The sequence below is a fragment of the Lepisosteus oculatus genome, chromosome 4 (genome assembly GCF_040954835.1).
Source record: "Lepisosteus oculatus isolate fLepOcu1 chromosome 4, fLepOcu1.hap2, whole genome shotgun sequence".
Classification (NCBI taxonomy): Eukaryota; Metazoa; Chordata; class Actinopteri; order Semionotiformes; family Lepisosteidae; genus Lepisosteus; species Lepisosteus oculatus.
In genome coordinates this window covers 64,936,914-64,959,665 of record NC_090699.1, presented here as the reverse complement: position 1 = coordinate 64,959,665, position 22,752 = coordinate 64,936,914, and the positions used below count along the sequence as shown (strand labels likewise).

The 22,752-nt window shown below is 52.0% G+C and overlaps 1 protein-coding gene across 2 annotated transcripts in view; it reads right to left on the bottom strand.

The window, feature by feature from the left end:
- The window catches only part of cacna2d2a (calcium channel, voltage-dependent, alpha 2/delta subunit 2a), a 253,399-nt gene that overhangs the window by 64,662 nt on the left and 165,985 nt on the right, over positions 1-22,752 (bottom strand). For both annotated transcript variants that reach the window (XM_069189531.1, XM_069189532.1), the window contains exons 6-8: positions 16,312-16,453; positions 2,115-2,246; positions 837-894 (exon numbers count right to left, since the gene is read on the bottom strand). In XM_069189531.1, the coding sequence (XP_069045632.1) occupies positions 837-894; positions 2,115-2,246; positions 16,312-16,453 (332 nt within the window). The remainder of the gene's footprint in view (positions 1-836; positions 895-2,114; positions 2,247-16,311; positions 16,454-22,752) is intronic.

Here is a 22,752-nt window from a genome sequence, read left to right as displayed (position 1 = left end):
CCCCTGGGATGACACGTGCCAGCCTGTCTCCCCCACCGGCTGCTTCCCAACACCCCTTCTAGAATCCGGCCGCAAAAAATAAACCTGCCGCTAATCGATTTCCTGCGGCCAACCCAATCTTTCAGATGCTTCGATCCCGCCTTCAGCGGGCTGGATGTGAGAAGGGTTATTCCAGCTGTTTTCCAGAAGCAGCTGGATGAGATCCTTGGATCGGCTCGCTGTCGACTGCCGGACAGGCAGAAAGGGCCGAACGGCTCCGTCCGGCTGGTGATCTGGCGTCGCTCGGCCTGTCAGGCGGCCGTCTGGGCCAGCCCGGGCAGAGGCACGCGGGACGGACGGAGGAGACGGAAGTAAGGAAAGGAACGGGAGGCCGAGAGGACGGAGATGGAGGAACGCCGACAGCGAGAGAGCAGCTCCCTCGAAGACAGGCAAGGTGCACTCCCTCCGTTTTCACCCAGCCCCGGACGATAACGGTCACGGTGCTCTTCAGAGCTGTTGCTCTGGGCAGGAAAGACGCTTTCTGCTTCAGTTCTGAAACAGGGCTGCCGAGAACGAGGTGATAAAGATGACTTCTTTACACAAAGGGTTGTGGGGGTTTGGATCAAGCTACCCAGAAGCCGCCACCCTGGCTTCCTTCAGATAACCACTGGACGCACCTGCTGGATCGATGAGCTGCTAGCTCCCCAATCAGCTTAACAGGCCAAATGACCTCCCCTTCTCTGTAACCTTTCTAATGTTCTCATTTATTCTTAGACTATCTGTCAGCTCAGCCAACACTAGGAGGACTGTATTCACCGTTACGTCACAGCTGGAGATCAAAACCATGCCATCCTTACCAGGGTCGCCTTCGGACGTCGTACAGGTCGATCTTATTGGGAGCCCTCCATGGCGTTGCTGGACACAGGGCACAGACAAACAGGAAACACGGTCAGAGAGAAATCGGGACAGCTGGAGCAGTGTCCACAGGTGAGCGATCGGAGGTGCCAAACCCTCTGTTTGAGCCTCTGTGAGCTGAAGAGATCTAAGCTGATGCCAGGAGGGAATTCATGAAAACATTTAAGACTGCCAAGTTTAACTGTTTAAAACGTATATTGTTACTAATCAGTGCTCTGAGAATGTGGGTTTTCCCTCCGATATTAGCGTTGTTCAAATTAAGAACAAAAGCCACAATTTCATCAGAGTGAATTCTGCATGTGGCCTTTGTTCTGTGTCTGATATCTAAAGGGAGAAAAGGGGAAGGTTCCTTTAAGACGTCTCAGAAATAAAAGATACATGCCAATTTGATGTTGTTGCTTTTGATTTAACACACAGTAAGGGAATAATAATTTGAAAATCCTCAAACTCGACAACTGATAGTGTAAATATGGGTGTTACCATCTTGAAATCTAAGTCCATGTAAAATGACTTAAAAACAAGGCTGGTTCTGAAACAATGCTACTGTAGTTCTCAGCTCTCTCAAGCCAGGAAGTGACACACTTCATCAGCCCCCTTCCATCCGATTCCACCTTGATTAATTGTTCGTTAGGCAATGCTTTACATACTGACCACCAGACTCTGAAAGTACCCTGCTGATACTCTGTGCCACACCCTGTGTCTGATCGCTCACAAGGAGAGACGCTCCCATCTCCTGCGGCTACACTGTTGACGCATTCCGATTCTGGGAGAAGACAAACCGAAGCCCTGATCGATGCCAGGAATGAGGCGTTCTGGAAGACGCTTCAGACCCGCAGTTATTAAGTTAGACCGGATGAAGAAAAGAACATTACAGAGTAAAGACTTGCAAAAGAAATACATTTAGCAGTGTGGCACGAGAGTATTTTCCCCCTTTCTCTTCCTTTAATGGACATTTAGCTCTGCTTTAAGCCACTGTGGGGTGACAGTGGGGTGTCTCTGCTGCTGTCTAACAGATTTGAACGGGGCTATGTCACCACATACGGTTCTCAAACTGTATGATATTGTCAGTCTAGTAGTTGCAATTAATGTCGGTGCAATTTTAATCTAATCGGCTTTAATTCTTTCGCGTGCACAGCGACGTGTGAAGGTAGAACCGGGGGAGGGCTTCTGGCACGTGCCGGGCCAGGGGTCCCCCATTCCTCTCGAGCGGCTTCTTTTACCTGGGTAGTACCTGGTGACGCCGGTGGCACTGCCAAACACCTGCCAGAGCAGGGAGGGGTCCTCGTTGCGGTTCTCGATGAACACCTTCTCCAGGGCCTGGGTCCAGTTCAGCTCGTTCAGGATCACTGTGGCTAGAAAGGGGAGGACAGTCGCTGAGACCTTGGTGACGGGGGGGGGGGGGGTAGACTGCCAGTAATCACTGACAAGTTGGGGGTTGTGAATAATTATTTCACTCGTTGACAGAACCGCTCGGTCCAATCCTGATCTTCACCAGTTTCGTGACCCCACCCCGTGTAACGCTGCCCAACCCACTTCAAAGTGCGCTGGGAGTCCGGGGGGCTCCTTCTCCTAATGTCATCATCGCCCATGACATCACATCCTGAAAAGCTATGAAAAGTGAGCATGAGTGAACACGCACACGCCAGAAGATAAAAATGGGGGAAAGAAAGAGGCTGGAGGGCTTTGGAGGTCTTTCACAAAGCCCAACGATGGCTCCAAAACAAACAACAAATATTAGTAAAGATTACTTGAGATATTAAAATACTGTGTATGCCAAGTATTTTTAAACTGAATCGACGAGACAGTCGGGCCCAGAGCCCAGGGGAATCCATGAAGAGTTGGGCAGAGCCTGCAAACTCCAGGCCGAAGGAGCTCCATGCAGAACTGAACCCCAGATCCCAGTGCTGTGACGCACGTAGGGCACCTGCACCCTAATAAAACACGACATACCACGCCTGCGCAACAGCCCTTCAGAAACGGTCTCCCTGCCCTCCACGCCCTCGGCAGGACCGACCGGGCACGAGGCGGCGTGCTGGGTCAAGACCTGAACGGCAGGGAGTCGGACCCGTCGCCAGCCCTGAACCCCTGCTGCCGGTGATGAATGTCCTGCGCGGATCCAAACCTCTCTCTCACTGCGACCCACACCACGCAGCTGCAGTGCACGAGTCTCACTGCCACAGCCAATGATCTGTCATGTGAGCAACTGAGACGGCACCCCCCCCCCCAGCCCCCCACCGCCACGCACACACACACCGCCTCCATTTGCATCACTTTTCTCCGGCTTTTCGGCGGGTATTAATTTCAATTATTATTTAATAGCTATGCAGAAGTTAAAAGATGTGTAGTGCAATCAAAACTATAATGCCGGCTTGATTAAATGAAGAGGGATGTGAGCTGCCGAGCTGGGGAAGCACAAATCTGTGTTTGCATGCCTTTAGATTTAATTAACCGGGGTGCCTGCCAGATAAGCCGCTGAATTTGCGAGCAGAGGTTTTTCTTTTTGCTCATTTTAAAAGTTCAGACAAATAAATGATCATTATCCTCTCTGCCTGGATTTTCAATTACAGATCCCACTTCATTCCGAGGGGTTGGCGACCTCCCCGGCGCGTGCGCAGAGCCCCCCCCGAGCCCGAGCCGAGCGAGTGCGGACGGTCCCGGAACCGGCGCCAGATCTGCCTTCAGCTGCCGGCAGACTGAGCCCAGAAGTACCTGTCCAGCCTTAGCCACTGAACGGGTTACACAGAGAATCCCGTCCTGCCATTTCTTCGGAGGAAACCAGGGTATTGGCTTCCACCACATAGCTGGGCAGCTTGTTCCACACCCCCACCAGCCTCTGTGTACAGGAAAACCTCCCACTCTCTCCCTCTGCTCTTTGATAATAGTCCTCCGCTCACGGCAAGAGGCACTGCTTTGCACAAAGGGTCGTGGGAGGCCGGAACAAACCACTCTGCCACGCTGTGCGCGCTGATACCGTGTTTTCTTTCGAGAATACTCTGGGCGGGAGCCTCAGACAAGTTAAGAGACAACCCGGTGAGCTGGACGGGCTGGACGAGCCCCTCTTGCTTGTGGTCGGTCTTCTGCTCTCTTCCCAGAGTTCCACTCGCAGGCAAGCCTGTGGAGCTCAAAGCCAGGAAGGATTCGGCCCTGCAGCTCTCAGGTTATTACAGAACCGCCAACCCTCTCACTGCCCAGTCTAGATCAGCTCCAACATTTTAATTATCCGGGGGGAAGAACCTGCTCTTTTTCTTTTTAAGTCTTTTCTTTTTAAGTCCTGCACACAGACACTAGCCTTCTCCTGCAGGGAAGCACTACCAACAATTCCGAAAAGCAGCCCTGTACCCGCAGCTCGGAACGCATCGGCGGTCACTGCTCTGTTTCCTGCGAAGTGCTCAATTTTTCACCGGCACATCCCGATGAGAGGTTGCTTCCGTTTAAAAAATATCCCGACCAAAAAAATAAACAAAGGACACTGCTGGATCTGCCAGGACCCGGGCCCGTGAGAGCCGTTCAGCGGCAGGGCGAGTTCCCGAGTCGCCGGCGATTCCCGCGCGCTGTCTCCGGCCCGACGGGTGTCGCTGCTGCCCGTCTCGAGGGGCGGAGGGGGAGGGCGCACACGTTCCTCCCACACACACACGGGACAGACGCCCCTCCGCTCATAGCCCGCAGACCAGCTGGGGGCAGCGAGCAGATGTTAAAGTAAATTGCTCCTGTCAGCGCAAGGGAACATCTGAATCCGGGCGCTCGGAGCGCTGTTCTCCATTAAAATAAAGAGAGGAGCGCTCCTGGGGCTGATTGTCTCCTTAACATTCTGCATATGGGCCCTGTAATTTATAGGTTTGTCAAGTCGGGATGGGGGTGGTATTTAATTATTCAGGACTTATGCAGACTACAATCAGTCTTGCAACTCGCAAGAGCTGGAGAGCTTCCCGGGGAGTTTCGCAGGTTGTTACAAGATGTTGTGCAGCGGCGGCACCACGTAACACAATCGGCATCTCCGTCTGATCGTTTGGCCCACATGTCGCGAGTCCAAGAGCTGTGGAAAACAAAAGCGTGCGAAGTCAGCCGAGCGATGCTGCACGTCCAGCCCAGTGAAAGTCACTCCTCTGCTTTTCTGCTGCGAACTCTACACGCGGGTTTGAAACGATCTGAATAAACTCGTCCTCACTTCTTTGCAGCCTCATGGTGCAGTTGGGGAAACAGGATCTGAACTGCCCAGGGCAGCAAAAAAAAAAAAAACTCCCAAAAGGCACAACCCTACAGTACTGCCCACCCAACAGGCCAGAAAAACAGATACAAATGAGAAGAAACCAGTCTTCCCATCTTGCTCCCTTGCCTGCTACCACTAATTGATCCAAAGATCCGGCCCTTTCCTGAGGAGATCCCAGGATACCGGCCCCAAGAGCGCGGCTGGGTAGCTTGTTCCAGACTCCCACAAGCCTTTGTGTAAAGACAGTACCTCCCCCCTCCTCTGGCTTTCCTGAGGGAGACACAATGTTTAAATAGTTTTCAGCTTGCACGATGATGGAGACATTACAGAGAACATACCGCTGCTCATAAATCAGATAGAAAAAACACTAATCGGCTAAATTCCAGGCAGGAAAGAGCATCTTGTTCTGCTGAGGCGAAAGAACTTGGTCTGTTAAGCGGTGCCGGGTTTCCCATGAGGCACTAGGGCCTTACGACATTCTTGGGGCCCACGGAGGAGGGAAACACTAGCGACCCACAAAAAAAAAACAGCTGGAACAACAGGCTTGCGATCGACTCCAGGTGCTCCAGATCGATAATCCTGCGCTGTCCAGATACTAGAGGAACCGAAGTGCTGGTCGCTCGACTCGCCCCATCAGTCACAGGGTTTAGCGTGAGAGAAGTTTAAAGGGCGTCATGTCCATCCACGCAATTCAATTGGCGTTCCTCTTTCTGCACCCCTCTTTCTGCACGTTTTGGAGTGAAGGTGCCCGGGGCCTACAGACACCACAATCCGGCCCTGCTCTCGAGTCCTAAAAACAGACGACCATAAGTGGATCCCACTACCCCCTCGAAGGCACAGACAAACCCAACCCATCTTACTTCAGGGCCCACGGGGAAACGGGACACCCCAGGCGTTTAAAAATGAGGACAGGAGTCGTTTCTTTACGCAAAGCGTTGGTCGGGGGTCTGGTAGGCAGGATGCCCTCCCTCTCCTGTGTACTCTTTCTGTTATTACTATTTGGGTTATCAAGCAACATCGATACGAGTAATGGCGGAAGACGGAGGTCACCAAACACGAAGAGCGCCCTCTTTCGTTGTCTCTGCATCAAGCCGGCCTGTTGATACCCCGGCCGATCTCGCAGCCATCACAGGGACATGGCGCTGAATTCCCCCCGTGTGACTTCCCATGTGAAACCCGATGTCCTTCAGCTGAAGTGGCTCTCTAAGCGCCTGTGAGGCACCACTTGTTTGAAAGTTTCAACCTCTCCGGCGGGGCGCGGGGGCGCTTGTAGGACGCAGTGTTTGCGCTGCGACAGGAAACCGCCCGTCTCCTACCTCCGCCGCCGAAAGAGGAGGCGCGCTGACAATACCGTGTTCTTGGGATTTATTCATCGCGATAAGCTATCTAACAAGAAATACGAGCTTTCCAAGATAAGGAAATACAAGCCGACTCGTTTAATTTGATGTATCCCGGGTTTTTTTTTCTTCTTACTCTTCCCCTTGACGGTTGATACAGAGTGGAAGAGAAAAAAAAAAACGCCGGAGAAAATCACAAACCCCCTATCGCCAACGCAGCTCCGAAATAGCGTCACGGCGCGACGCATTTTTCATTTTCTAAATTCCTCTCCAATGATATCTTTTAAAAAGCTATCCATCAGTTCAAATGCCCTGAGAGATCTGATACTGCATGTTTCTGGAGAGCCTATATAGGAAAAGTGGGAGTAGAGCCTAACAACTTTTTTTTTCTCTGACTTTATGAGCCTTTGCCGAAATAAACTTTTCTTCATAGTGATGACTTTTATTTATTCTTATAGGAGTCTGCTTTCTCTGTGCTCATCCCCTGTGGCAACAGGTTACCTTAATCTATTCGCTGCATATACCGCACCCCTCTCGTCTGGAGAAAACCGAGTTTCTCTGCGTCCTGCGGTGCAGAAGTTGCCGTGTCTGTGACGTCACCTATCACGTCATAAATTCTGTCAGCAAAATGTTTCATAAACCTTAATCCCTGCCAGGCCGCTCGAGTTGTAAACACATCTCGTCAAAACAGACGCGTTCTGCCTTCCGGATAAATAAAAAAAAAGTTGGGGAATGAGAATGTTTTTCCCATTCCTGACCCAAGCCTTTAATGAGCCCCGAAACTGTCTGGTCGCGTTAAGTTCATTACTGGGCACATTCATGCACCAGCGCCTTCTCAGCGAGGACTTGGGTGGCGGCCAGCTCAGGCCAGATAAGTCGAATGAGATGACTGCCCTGAACTCACCCCTTGATTACTCATGCCTGTGTCTCTGAACCCCTCCCACAAGCCCAGAAAGCAGCCTCGTCGCACCGAATGTAAAGGCATGTTTTCAGATCTCATTTTCTTCCTCTACCCTTCAAGGTTTCCCACCCCCAAACGCCAACGGAGGTGGATTAAATATTGCTGGCTGTTTTTTTTCCCTTTCTGCAACCTTTTCGTTTTCCTTTGCCTGGCGTGTTCCAGCTTGCCTGGCAGAGCTCGACTCTGTCGAGAGTTCTGAGGCCAGGGGGTGATGTCGCTTCTGTAACTGGCTCTGTGCGCTGAGCCCTGATTACTCCAGGTCACGGGAGGCCCAATCACAGGATCGCAGGGCAGTCAGTGCCGGATTTCCCATGAGGCACTAGGGCCGTACGACATTCCTGGGGCCCACGAAGGAGGAAAACACTGGTGACCCACGAAAAATGAGCTGGAACAACAGGCTTGCGATCGACTCCAGGTGCTCCAGATCAATAATCCTGCGCTCTCGAGCGGCTGTTCCAGAAACTAGAGGCACCGAAGTGCTGGTCACTCGACTCGCCCCATCAGTCACGGGGTTTAGCGTGAGAGAAGTTTAAAGGGCGTCATGTCAGGCGACGTCGTTCAATCGGCGTCTCCCCCTCTTTCTGCACACTTGGGAGTGAAAGTGCCCAGGGCCTACGAGCACCAAACTCCGTCCCTGAGCGCGGTGCTGTCGCTGCTGTGCCGTCACCTGGCAGCCCACCGGCTGGTACATGCTCGCCTACTCCCAGAAGCCCCTGGCCGCTCAGGCCCCAAGGCTGAAGACGCTGCTCTTGCAAGCCCCTGGAGCCTGGAGTAATCTGCGCCTGGGCCCTGGTAGCAGTTTGGGATGAAATTTCCTTCCCCCTGGCCTTCACCAATCATGGCCTCCTAACCCCCCTCTCTGAACTGGCTCCATCTCTCTGCTCTCCTCCCCACTGAGAGCTGGTGTGTGGGGGGGTGGACTGGAGCATCATCCAGGTGGGGGTACACACTGGTGGGGGTGGAGGGGGTCCCCATGACCTGTACAGCGCTCTGAGTGGAGTGTCCAGAAGGGCGCTGTATCCAGTAAGTGTACGCAATTATTATTAGAATAAAGATTTTGGGGTGAGCGCGCGGACCCCCTGCCGCCGCCGCCGTGTCGCGGTAGGAACACGGAGCAGCAACACGCCCGCGCCTGGCTCTTTTACAGCTGGACTGTGGCGGCTGCTGCTCTGTGCTCTGGCGGTAAGGGCCCCCCAGCCTCTGACTGACGGACAAGCAGGGGGGGGGGGGGGACCCCCGACAAACACCGGCCACCTAGGCTGCACGCGCGTCTGCCTGGTTGCGCCTCCGGGGAAACATCGGGATCGGAGGGCGCAGCTGTGAAAACGAGACCCCCCTATCCTTGTCAAACATGAGGGGTGGGGGGAGGAGAGAGGAGAGAGAGAGAGAGAGAGAGAGAGAGAACCGGCTTCCTTCGCAGAACTGATTGCGTTTTTAATTAAAGGCGACACAGTAAATAATAAACAAATGAAATGTAATTTGTGTGCTCAGTGGTGGGTGAGCTGGTGGGTGTTGTGCTCCATGTTTTAATTAGCGTGCGGCCGAATGATAGCGCTCCTTCAGCGGCCCGAGACCGGGCCTGGTTTCTGTGCTCCCTTGGGCAGGGCGGGCAGCATGGCAGGCCATGCGGAGAAACACGACGGAGCTGCACAGGAGCCCCCCCACCGGCAGCCCACGATCCCTCCTCTGAGAGAGGACGTGACGAGGCGGGGGAGCACCAGAGGCGACAGACGAGGGGGAGATCACAGCAGCCTTTTTCGTGGCGGACAGACCAACACTCCAACGCACTGTTTTTCATGCAGGCTTCACAGTGCGTGCTTTCAAGGAGTTACCCCGCTGGCCACGTCCACCAAATTTAAAAAAAATATTGTAACGCTTACGGCCGACAGGCACTGTGTAAGAGCCGGCGTACCAGAGCGGGTGACGTCACCGCCCTTCCCTGTGATAGCAGGACCACAGCTACTGGGCTGTGGAGAGATCTCTCTTTGGCTCACCGGGCTGGGTCCCTGCAGAGTGACGCGGGAGTCCCGGGTTCGAGCCCCCGACGGTGGGGGGCCGACCTAATGCGGAAAGGGCGCCCGCCTGAGCCCCCGTTGCGTTACAATATATATATATACACGATACATGTAGGTCAAAAGAGGACCGGCCCGTTCTGTTCACCGCGCTGCCAGAACCGAATTGAGCCCCGATTCACACCCCGACGTGTCTTGAATGATCTCAAGGTCGCAGCCTCAGCGCAGCGGCTGGGGGACTTGCTCCACGCACCCGCAGCTCTTTGCGTAACCTGTTCCGATCAGCTCCAGAGCACGCACCCCACGTCTACTCGTCCCTCTTTACTAAACCCCCACCTCTCCCGCACTGCAGCGCTCTGCTTCCTCTAATCCTTTCTCGCCCCCCCCCCCCCAGCCACGAGTTCTCCGCATCTTGGGAAGCCCTTCCCACCTTGAGCACACGTCCCCAGTAAAATGGCGCTGGAAGTCAGCAAACACAGCACGTCAATCGGCCGTGAGGAAGCTCCCTTCTTAAAACAAATTACCGTCTTCTATATTCCAACGACTTCCCCGAAACACAAAGCCTTATGGCACCCTACAGGCCCCGAGCTCGAACGCCCCGTGCGTCGCCGGAGTACAGCCCCCGTCTCCTAAAACGGGCGCACAGCACCCTCTTCGTCTTCGTCATCATTTCAACTCGTCACAACACCCTTCGGACGCTCACGAGCGGTACGAGGCGACAGCCTCCCGATTCGTGCGGCGGGCCTGCGCGTTTGTGTGCCATTGTCACACCTGCACACATCTGGGGTCCAGCCGCCCCGCCCTGCCCTGCCCTGCCCTCCCAGAGAGCACGCTGACGGGGTCCCCGCGCTGCCCCGGCACACTTCCCTGCACCTTCAAGCGGGCGCATTCCACGCGCACACGGCGTCGACACCCGAAGGAGGCTCCACAGCCCGAAACGTTGTGTTTCTTCTCTTCTCTTTCCAACAGGAATAAACCTTCACCCGCGCCCAAGCTGCCTGCTTGAGTCCCGCCAGCCAGGCGAGAGAAAGTCGGGCTCTCTGCAGTCCAGTGTCTGTTCAGTGATCCTGACCGACTTGCGAGGGTGCGCGGACACGGGGGAGGGCAAGAGAAAGCAGAGTTACAGGGCCCAGGGGCTCGGGCGCCTTGGCGCTGATCAAAAGGGAAAACGTCTCCTTCAGTGTGTCTGACTCCAATTTAAAGAGGTCCTCCCCAGTCACGTCTCCCGGAGCGCCGCACGCTCTCCGCGGCCGACCTCCTGAGCTGCCGTAATTACACCATTTTCATTCTCGCTTCAGAACGACTCCCTGCTTGCCCGGCCGAAAGAAAATGATTTCTCTTGGAAGGACGCTTTTTTTCTCCTGCTCTTTTTTTACATTACTGGATTTTTTTTCTCTCCTTCAAGAAAAAAAAAAACCCCGCAGAGGTCCGCGCTGGCGGGAGCTGGAAATGTCCGGGCGTTTTTGCGACTTCCTCACTTCGCCCTCCGCCGTTCTTTTTTGCGGGTTTGTTTTTTGGGACCGGGGGCCGGCTGAACCTCGCCTTCTCTGCCAGGGGTGGTCAGCCTTGCCTCAGAGGAAAGAGCTCAGGGATTTCACAGCAGCCTGCGCTCTAGAGAGAGACGAAGCACAAGGCACATTATTTAAAAACAGAAGGCTCTCGTTGAGTGGAGCGCATCATCACGGCCCACACCCTCCGTGAGGCGTCTCTAGGGATCACGGTGACATCAGCTCTCCAGCGCAGGAGGCTTTACCCCAGGGACTGAGCAGGTTTACACCTAAAGGCCACTGCCGAGCACCACAGGGCTCCCTACAGTATATCCTCAAGCCTCACCCATCACACCCAAGTGAGACCGTGAGCTTGAATCCCTCCCCAAGAATCCCATTAGCTAAACAATTACCACCCACTGTGGCTAATTACAGGTGATCAAGGCTCCCTGTGTGGGCCTTTATACAGTAGCTGGCAGGTGGGCTGATGATACAGTGTTGCCGTAGTCTGGCCAGCTACGCAGTCCGACAGTCTCCAGAGGCTCAAGGTGCAACGGACATCCACTTCGGCTGCCGCAGGCATGCCCCAGCATGGAAACTGGCAGACATGCAGAGCCCGGCCACTTTAAAATGAGCGGCCGTGACCCAGACACAGGACGAGGTCGGCACAGAACGGGGCAGACGCAAACGCAGCCGTGTCTGGGGTAGCTCAGACTGATGCCCCCCCTCCCCCTCAGCCCCCTGCCCCCAGCACGGTGGCGGGCGCTGCAGCCCCACAGCTTCGGGTTACTGGGTCCCATCACATCTGTGTGTGGAGTCTGCATGTTCCTCGCGTGCCCATGTGGGGTTTGGGAAGGTGCTCGGGCGCTCTCTCCCACCTCCAGAAGGCAGAGGTCAAGGTGCAGAAGGATTGCATCCCAAGACTGGCCATGGGACTACAGTACAACCAGCTCTTCTCCCCAGCCTTCATGACGAGCTTAGGAACGCGTGCCGGAGGCTGCTGTTTCTGTCTGTCTCTACCCTGAGAAACCCGTTCAAATCCACGCTGTCCGCAGGGTTCCTCGTTCGACAGGGCCGGACTTCGGCTGACAGGGGGGAAATGCGCGACAGGCTCGGCCCTTTCTGAAGACGCGCTCGGCGTCTGCCTGAGCCAGGGCCCGGTGAGCCACAGCGCAGGCGGCACCGCGGTCATCGAGCACCACGTCAGCCGCTAAATGGTATTTCAATACCCTCCGGTTAAACTGCGCTGTGCCTGCCGTTCAGAAAATGTGCCAGGCCCGGGGAGGCAGGATGTACCCCTATTATCACCGTCCGTGTGTCGGGGGGGGGGGTGAACAGGAGAGCCAATCGGGGACGTTCCCAGCGTGTCCGCGCTGCACCACAATTCCCAAACCGGCCTCGGAGACGTGCTTTGCTTTCATTTCGCCTTTTTTTTGGGGGGGGCTTGATTTCCACTTTATTAAAGAGAAAGCTAGTCTTTATTGAGAGACGGGCTCTTTTGTCTGGTACTATTTCATCCATCCGTTTAATTAAAATCGCATCCATTGAGCGAACGTTTCCTCTGTATCCTCTTGAGTGCCGCGATTGAAGATCTCCTCCGGTTCAATGGCACTTTCATTCTCTTACATCTCGTGGACAGATTCAAAGCTCCTTTCTCTTTTAGTGTTGAACCCTCTGGTTTTCCAGCATCCTACTCTATCCCTCTCACGCCTTATGTCTTCTCTGCAGGATAAGACTATCTCATGTTTGGTTAAAAGGATCCATGTTTGCCCTGAGCCTCTCCTCCTTTCTGCGGCTCTTTTATCAGATGAAGAAAGTCCCTCCTTCCCAGCCAGACAGTCCCTTTGTCCGCCATGCTCATTGTATCGAATAAAAATAAATGGACACTGGACGAGAACTGTCTGCCTGACACGTCTGTCTGCCTTACGAAAATAACAAAAAGTTTAAGGACAGAAACGCAGTGCTGCTGTCCTTCCAGGAGCTGCTCTCCAGCACGCTGCATGTGAGCCACACTCGGGGGGCCTCGCTACAGGAACACATTTACACTTACCAGGCTGAGCAGAGCTCCGTCTGCCGGTCCTGCTTTCCAACCTCTTTTCCTTCGTGACAATCCTGGTGCCCGCCAACGTGGGCCCTTCATCCTGACCCTCCCCAGGTCTAGTGGGCACGGCAGCTTCGTGTGGTTGAGTAATCATTTCAAACAAACACCGAAAGCCCAGCGTGAGCCAGGAACCATCCTGAGGCAGACGCAGCCGCAAGAGCTCGGAGCCAGAGAAGAGCCGGCATTCAGAAAAATCCCCGGGCTCCCTCGCTGAAGCCGACATTCATTTCGTTTTTTTGGCCGAGCAAAATAAAGCAGCTGAGTGGTGCGAAGGTGACAGGATTTTCTCACATTTATGCCTGTTTGAATTTCTCCTTCATCTGAAAGCACAATTACGCTACTATTTTAATTACTATATTCCCACCATTCAGCTCTTCATTTATTTTGAATACTGAACGGAAGGTGAACTATTACTTATTTTAAATAATGAAAGGGGAGCTTTCGAACTGCTTGGCTCAGCTACACAACGCAACTGCTCCCTTTCAAACGCCAAGTGAGAGCGAACGATCGCTTATGTTGTCGCACTTTGATAACAGGCTCCAGTTTGTGATGCAGGCCTTTTTGTATTTCTGCCTTTTCAGCATTTGTCCCCCTCAGTAGTTTTCCAGCTTCTGTATTATTAAAGCAGGCAGTGGGGTTGTATTGGAAATCCAGCAGAAAAGCCTTTTTTGCAGCTACATCCATACAGTGTGCACGGCCCTCACACAATGGAAACCCTGTTAACCTAGATGCTTGCTCATGAACGCCACGGGCAGACGCTCATGATGCTTTAGAAATATACACTGCGTACCTCCTTGAGCCATGTGTGGTGTGACGCAGACATTTCAGCTACAGTCACAAAGGTCTGGGGCTCCAGAGTGTTTCCACCTGACGGGCGAAGCTTGGGTTTCGTCAGTAGCCGATCACGACCAAGGCAGCGCACCCTCAGCTGACCGCCTCTGGGGGTCAGGCTAGAGTCAGCCAGAGCTCGCACAGGGGTCAGGGCAGCAGTGACCCCGCGACCTGCCGGGCCTCAGGAGGTCAGGAGAGAGCTGCATCGCTCCTCCGATCACAGCTAACCAGGTCGAGGGAGCTGTGCGGCTGTGCGGCATGAAAAACAGCACATGACACTGGACTGGGGGTGTGCAATCTGGAGGAAAGCACTGTAATAGTCCCTGATTCTTATTATGACTTACTATGGGGCTGAGTTGAGCCGATTTTATCATTTCAGATTAGGGAAGGGGGTACAAAAATGAATTATATTTTTGAGCTCATATGCTGTTAAAATTTATAGATGTTTACAAACATTGTACTAAACAGCATTAAAATATGTATTCACAAATGCAAACGAGGGCTTAAAACGTGAAACGTGAAACAAATAACTGCATTGCTTGCGTTTTCAATGTGCATTATTTCGCCCATTCTGCCCTCACTTTGCTGTGTGCAGAGAGTTCGCAGGTGTTCATCTGTGCCAGCATTTGTGTCAGGCCTTGCAGAGCACATTCACACGCGATTCCTACACGCAAAAAAATCAACTTTGCCTTGCTTACTTGACAAAAGCCATGCGATATTTCACATTCTGTCCCCTTCTCTCCAGTGCACGTTTCCACAGTCCATGCTGCTGGTCCCCTGTGTCTCCCTCTGGGGAGCACAGCGCCTGCATTCATTCTCAACCACAAGAGGCCACAATCTATTTTTCACCGTCATTTTCTTTTTTTTTCCTGTCTCCATTCTGTAATAAGCATTGATAATTAGCAAAAAAGACGTGTGGATGTTTGACCCAAGCTAATTAGAAAGTTTTTGAGTCTTGCCAGCTATAGTCACTGCTGAAATAATGAATCGTAAAAAGGGTTCATTACGGAGCTGAGGGAATAGCTTCGATCTGAATACCGGCCAGGGTCCCAGACAAATCAAACCAGGACACTGCCACCGTCTCTTTCAGCCTTTCAAAAGGAGAGGGGGGAAAAAAACGCTCTGCACAGAAACGGTTTCTATTAATAAATCCTCGCTGTCGCTCGGCTTCCTTCCTCTCCCCTTTGTTTCCCCTCTCTCTGGGGCTCTGCAGACGCGTCTCGAGTTGGGGACAGACGGAGACGCTCGTTCGCGCGGCGCACGGTCCCGCCCCGCGAGCCTAGCCACAGCGGCCAGCCGCTGGACGCCTCCTGATGTGCCCCGCTCCAGATGTTGCCCGCCCCCTTCCACTACTCGATCGGCAATTGAGCGCAGCGCGTCGGCGCAGTTACCGCTACCCCAGCAGGGCTCTCACACCTGTGTTCACTACGTGGACGGACTGTCACGCCCTCTGCAGCCAGAGGGCGCTCCTTCTCTGTCCTGTCCCTAGTTTCCGGTCTGTTGTCCTTCCTGTCCCTCTCTTTCCCTTGGGCTATATATTTCCGGGTCTTGCACTCTGTCCTCGCTCAGCATTGACGTTCGGATGTCCTGAGACCCGCCTAGCACCAGGGCGCCCCACGTCCGCTCCCTGAGGGCATAGGTTTCTATACGGCATTCCTGAACTCTTTGCACTAATGAGCCCGGGCCTTTTTCCCGTCTCGCCGCTACGCATATGGGTCTTTTTCTGCTCTCCTGCTCCCCATGGTTAGTCCCTTTGGACGTCCGTGACACGGACAGGCAGGAGAGTCCCGCCGTGACACGGCAACTCACAGGGAAATGGGCCAAGCTGCTGGGGGGCTCCAGGAGCCAGACACAAACGTGACACTGACAAATGGTGACATTTGAGATTGGAACATCTGCTGTGCAAAAAAAAAAGTAGATAAAGAAAACTGGCTGGTACTGTAGATATATCTACTATCCAGCTAACTCTGTGCAGGTCTAAATCAGCGCTTCACAGCTCCAGTGCTGGAGAGTCGGAAGGCTGCAGGGCTGAGCCCTTAATTGCCGAATTGAACTCAGTATTTACTGAATTGGCCATGTTGAAGCCTTTCCTTGTTCTTGAGAAGCTGGAGAATTAGAGGGATCTATAAACTCCGCAGGCCAGCGGCCCTTCAGGACCGGCTCTGCACTCCCCTGGTCTAAATCCTTCCACCGGGTTCCCCATGATTACTCTCTGGAAACTGAGATCAGACTCAGAGTGGGGGTATGCACGGGGCACCCGTGGATTAAGAGTTTCACCCCCGAATCAGGCGACAGCCGCGTTAAAACGAATTCCGGCACACCCTAGCCATTCTGTCCGAGAAAGTGAAACCGAGAGAGGGGTTTGGGAAGTCCATCTGCCCACTGCAGGGAAGCATCTTCCCCAACTTGCCACAGTGATGCGAGCTCCAGGGGATGGGGGCTTGTGTGAATAAAGAAGGCTCTGCTGGCGGTGCTACTTACAGCCCTTGTAGATGTCAGTGGGGATCTGCACGGCGGTGTAGGAGTAGTTGACCCGGTTCTTGAAGTTCGGGTCGTCCACGAACTCCAACTTCAGGGAGTACGGGTTCCCCAGCAAGTTCTCCTCCCCTTCCGAGTCCTCGGACTGCGAAGGAAGCACACACAGTTTCCCGGCTGTTAGCTCTTTCCTCAGAGGAGGAGGCCTGCGCAAAGAGAGCACCGCGCGCTGCCCTGCAAGTGGGCCACGGCGGCCATTTCTGAAACTACAGAGGCACCAAGCCACAGTTCGGACCTGCACGGGTCTGCGTGGGAATTCATCCCGAATGAATTCCCAACATGTTCACTAAAAGCGTGAGGTCCACCATTGAGTGCAGCAAAAGCCCTCATCCTGGACACAACAAGAGCTGTTTTCCTTTCTTAAACTTATCTTGTCTGAAACAGGAATGAGTCTACACCAAATTGCATTATGGGAACATGCTGCATTATGGGTAAATTATGCATTGGCCCAATTATATATTGAATTGAGGACGACAGGCATTTTCTTTCCAAACATCGCATTAATAGGCTCCCAAAGAGGCAAACACCCCCCTCCCCCACTTCCCCCTACTCCAAAACGCAGATGCACACCTCAAAAAAATCAGACAATACTTGTCAAGCAGAGCACAATCCCCCAGTGATTTCGCTCCAAATTCATTTGCTCGTCAGTACCAGCATCAATGTGTGAACACAGGGCAAGAAAACCTTAAGAATGAAGAAATCTTTACAGCTGAAAGAACAAAGCATCACAGACTCCGCTCTGCGGCTATTAACTGTCATCTTCCAGTCAAATATAAATGGCGATATGACAGTCTTTCACACCAGTAAGTCGGTTTCGTAACAACCCTGACTGCTGCCTGTGGCACTGGCGCTGCAGGGAGCTTCCAACAGAAATCTTCAGCCTTTGTCTAAAAGTGCAGGGCCAGACAGAAGCAATCCAACACTGATGCTCCAATCTGTGCGGCCTGCCAAGCTGCTAGCCCAACTGAGAATGATCACAGGCAAGAGAAAAAATAATTAATGCCAACATTACTTGGAGCTGCACATGTGGAATTAGCCCAGGGAAATGTGGCCACAGGTACGTTCTGAACCCACAGCAATGGAAGCAATGTCCTACACTGGCAGCCTACAAAGAGCTGAACGTTTCTGGCCTTGAATCTTGGCCCTAGTGATGAGCTCACCTGTGGCAGCTCCAGGGTGTGTCATGGAGGTCATGAGGATTTGGGAGAACGATAGAGAGAGCAGGGTGTCAGAGGGCTCAAGTCACAGACCCAGCAAGTCACAGCAATTCCATGTCTCTGTTGTTCCGCAGGGAGAGCGCAGATTGGCTCTGACCTTCTCTCACGACGGAATGAGAACTCTCTGGAGTTTGTGCTGGGAGATAAGAGGGACCGACTCAGATCTTTGCTGCCTTCCTGTTTAAAGCAGGCTGTGTGTGTGTGCAGGCAAAGAGTGGATCTTATACACTGACACTTAGTATGGCTTCTACAAAGACTTTATCTACGTGGAAGTACTCAGGCCCTTGCACGTTTTCACACTTTATTGCAGAAATAGAATCATCATATTGCAACAAAGGAAAACCTGCTTCAGACCTAAAACTGGGACAGCAGGACGATGATGCCTAACCTGGCTTCACCCCTCTAATCTCCTAAAACCCACGGGTCCCAGGAACAATTCATCCCTACGATGGGCACATGAGCACAATGATCACAGGACCCACTCCCTCCACTCTGGTCCGGATGATCTTCACGGACTTTTTTGGCATTATTTCTGGAAGTTTAAAACAGCACTGCAGTCCTAAAAGATTCACGGCATGTCTCTGTCTAAAAAAAACCCTGTCCCTGTTTAACTGCCTTTTTTGCATTTTCTTTTAACCAGAGAAGCAGCAGGTATTAAACCCTCGGAAATCAATTAGCGCTGAAAGATGGCTATCAGGGAACACATTAAATAGGCCTTGCAGATTAGTGCTCTGTCAATAATGAAAGGCAAACAATCCTTAATTACAGTGCGAGCTTCCCTCAGCCCCTCCTGCTCCAATTGTCACTCTGACAAGAGTCCTGAGCATCTTTCCGAATCCAGCCCGGCAGCGAATCCGAGGAGGAAAGGCTGCACAAACACGCTTTTGCTGGAAGCTGAAGTGTCAGACAGGGGGTATTGACTCCAGGCAGTTTGGACACTGATTACAGCCAAGGAGAGACAGGAAGCATCTTCAAAAAGCTGTAATTACCTTTACTTAGTCAGGCACACGGCTCTAAATTAAGGGCAGAAGACAAAAGCATTCTTCTCCTATTTGCATTCTCCACCCCACCCAGCCAACCGAAGGAAAGGAGCACTTTTTTCTTTAGCCCAGATATTACGTATCACAGGAACTGACACTGCCAGTCTCTAGTAACTTAGCTACAGTGGCTGGTCTCTTTGCCTTAAGAAACAGTCATAAATTATGTGCGCCTATGTGTGAGACAGAACGGGCAGCAGTTCTTTTTTTTTAGAGCCATCTATCCTGGATTGACGCACTCTGGACTCTGTCCTGCAAACACAGGGTGCAAGGCAGGCTGATGCTCTGGACGGGACACCGTCCAGCGCCGGGTGCACACACAGATACACACACTGGGACAACCACTGTAGACACCAGTTTTCCCTTGTCAGCATTCCTCCGGGACGTGGGAGGAAACGGGAGCACCCAGTGAAATCCCACCCAGATTTGGGAAGAACATGCAACCTCCACACTGTAAGTGCCCCAGTCTGGAAACTGAAACTAGGATTTCCAGTATCGGTATCCAAAAATGAATTCACATTCACCTGAACGCGTCCTTAACTTACTTAACGACATACCTACAGTATCACTAATCCGGAGTGCGATTTGAAGAAGCTACCGCTTTGTAACTCATGGGGAGAGCTGGATAGGAACAGAGGTGGCACATTAGTGTTTTCTGAAGTGGACAAAGTGTTCCTACATTTTCTCACAGTAACATTCTCTCATAACCTTTACAGATTGTCCCTGGCGCCATTGGGTTTCGGGTCCGAGGGGGGGCTGGACAGAGGGCAGATGAGAAAATCCTGGACTGTCTCTTCAAAAACCTGAAGATGAAAAGACTGCTACACATGCTGAAGAGGCAGCAGCTGCTCCCGCGGAGTTCGGCACAGGTACCACGTGGGAGCGTGCTGCTTTGAGATGCAGGAGACCTAGCCTCTATTCCAGACCCTTCGTTTTTGCCGCTGAGAGCCTGGGACTAGTCTTAACTGCAGCATGACAAGGGTGATGCAGAACAGATTATGCCGCCTCGACGAGAGAGCTCTCGTATATTCGCTTTCATTCTGCAGGATTTGTTCCGATCTGCTGTGTCTGATTTGATCTGATCGGCTGTGTCTGTCCCTCAAAATGTACTCTGCGCAGAGAGACGGACATCTGCTGTATGTGATATTTCGAGAATAACTGAAAGGCGGGGGGTAGCTTTGTACAAAGAGCCAAGGTGCCATGTGCGGAACAATCCTTGTATAGGTTCTAACATACAGAGAGGGGCAGGGCCTGTGTTCACACTACAAACCCTTCCTGACAACGACTGAATTCAGAGCTGTACAAAAGAATACACGCTGTTGCACTCCTGAAAATGGTCTTTTTTGTATTAAATTAAAACTCGTTTCAAACCTTCTTGGAACTGTGTGGACGTCCTATGTCCCCTACAATCCATACGACAGACCCCACGTAGTGAAGGTTCATAGCTCTAATGATGGTTTAGTGCTATCCCCCTGTGGTTAGAGAGCTGATTCTGGTGTCTGTGCTTTAGCGCTCATACAGTACATCTGCTGGTCAGCTGCAAGACCTTCCTCGGTCCGTTGCCGAGAACAGTTTATATGGTGTCTGGTTATGAAAATAGCACTATAGTGCACACAGACACACAAGGCTTTGTAATCAAACCAGACGGCCAAGGAATTATCGGATTCCACTATCCCATCTACTCTCTGTAAGTAAACAGTACTCCGCACGGAAGACTGCTAGTTTTCCAGAAACATGGCCGCCTACTCTTCAAGGGACAGGAGGGGGCAAGTCCTGATCCTGCAGGGCTGCTTTATCTCCAGGTTTTCCAGGTCTCTCCAAAGCAGCTGTACCAGCAGAGGTGGGAGAAGCTGCCAAATGAGTCCTTTTAGGCCAATAAAGACCCGATTGATGTTATGAAGGGCTGGGTTGGAATAATCATGTGGAAACACAAAGGTTCCTCTGGATCAGGATTGTCCAATCCTGGTCTAGGATAATCCACTAAAATAATTCAGCCACGATGGTCCGAAAGTCATATCGCCAATAGACCTAGAGCAAATGAGTGTTATGATCCAGCCAGCCTCTATGAAAGAAGAAACACCAATACACTAGAAATTCCCCCAAATTAAGTAACCGTACTATGTCTACCATGGATTTTGCACTTTGTGGCTTAGGTTTCTGATTTTACACCACAGTTCCTAAATCCAGTTCCTGTATCCTGCCAGGTACAGCCAGACTCTCTGGGACTCCCCTGTAGTTCAAAGGAAAATCTTGGTGGCCAAGATTCCTCACAGCAGGAAGATAAAGTAGAGGCAGGCAGTAAGTGCAAGTGTCTCACCTCCCGGCCAGCTCAGGCAAAAACTGACAAAGTGACATGGAACTGATCATATTCTAAGGTCATAGCTGCAGGAAGTCAAGAGGAAAAACTACAGTTCCCATCACCCCCTGGGAACCCCTTCACACCACAGACGAGATTCCAGTCCGAAGGGAACCTGGCAGATTTCACACCCAGATCAAAGACCACAGGGGACTGTATGCTATTATGCTTTATATACACTCAAGACATTTTCCATTGATAAATGTGCTCAAATAAAAGAGGCAGAGCAAGCTAAATCTAACACAGCAGTACAGATGACGTTCTCCTGTATCTGAGCTGCAAATCAAATCCCAGATTGCCATGTGAATCTCGGCGAAATTGAATTTGAGACCCCAGGGGGTGTAAGGTCGCGGCGCCTTTGGGCTGCTGTAGCTGCCAGTTCCCCGCCCCCCCCACCGCAGGGGCGGAGCTCACACGGCTGCCCCCCCCGCCCCCCGTCCGAAAGAGACAGGCCCCTCTGCGGCCCGTGAACTCGCGCACGCCGCCCGGACAGGGGCTGGTTTCTGCCTCGTCCGCGCGGCCGCAGCCCGCTTGTTCTGGAATCCGAGAGGTGTGAGATGTCCAAAGAGGATGAAGGGCGTTCAGAGCTTAATCTTTTACTATTAATGTGACATTTTGGATTCAATCTTGATAAGTTATCAACAGACGAGAAATCTCACCGTTTGTAGGGCCAGTAATTTAAAAATAAATAGGATCTAGATCTAAACAGGTCCTCTGGCAATTTTTTTCTCTTTTTTTATTTTCCTAACACAGTTTGGTGCACACACACACGCTGGAATGTGGATACACAAAGAAAGACACAATCCCGCACACCCAGGAATCAGATGTTCTTTTCGCAGTCCCCATCTTTCTCTTACTCCCTGTTGACAAGAAAGCAGACAAGACACCCTAAGAAAGGTCGCGAACAAGAGGCCCCTCTGGTCAGTTCGATAGTTAGCAGCTGACTGATGCGAGAATCTCATCCAGTGTCTTCTTGAAAGAGGCCAGGGTGTCGCCTACAAGACCGTGACTGGGGAACTTGCTCCACACTCCCACCACCCTTTGAGTAAAGAAAACGCTCCCATCCCTCCAGTTTGGAAGACCTCATCCAGCAGTTTGTTGAATTAAAACCACGTTTCCCCCTTGTGTCCTCCAGTTTGTATTTCACAGCTCGTTCTGAAGACGTCAGCTGGCTGGACAAACCTTTGAGGACGTGGAGTATCTGGGTCGTGTGCCCCTGCCATCCTCCTCTGACCTGGTTCCAGAGCAGTGATATCTCTTCAGTAAGGTGCTGATTCAAATTGCACACAATTCACATGAAATGAAGTCTCACTGGTGTATTATACAATTTTAGCAATGCGTCTTGATCTAGATTCTACTCTTTTAACCACATGAACTAACATTCTTGTTTTTGTCCCCAGACTGAAACGCCCAATCAGACGTCTTGCGTAAACAGCCACCTCTATCTCATTGTCTCCCAGTATGCATTTATATTTTATTCTCTTACTACCTGCAGACAAATTTGTGCAGATTTCTACATTAAACCTCACCTGCCAGGTTCTTCCCCAGCTCTGAATTTGATCTCAATATTTTTCAGTTTCATTTGCTGTTTCTTACGTCTTGGCCGGTCTTCTTAATTTGGCATCATCTGCAAACCTGACTAGTTTACTAAAGATAAGAGAATCTATATCACCGTCTAGTACAGATCCCTGGAGTGCTCCACTGATTACATCACCGCAGACGGATAATCTATCCATCCACTTTCTAGTGTTTCATCCGTTTTAGGGTCTTGGGGAGC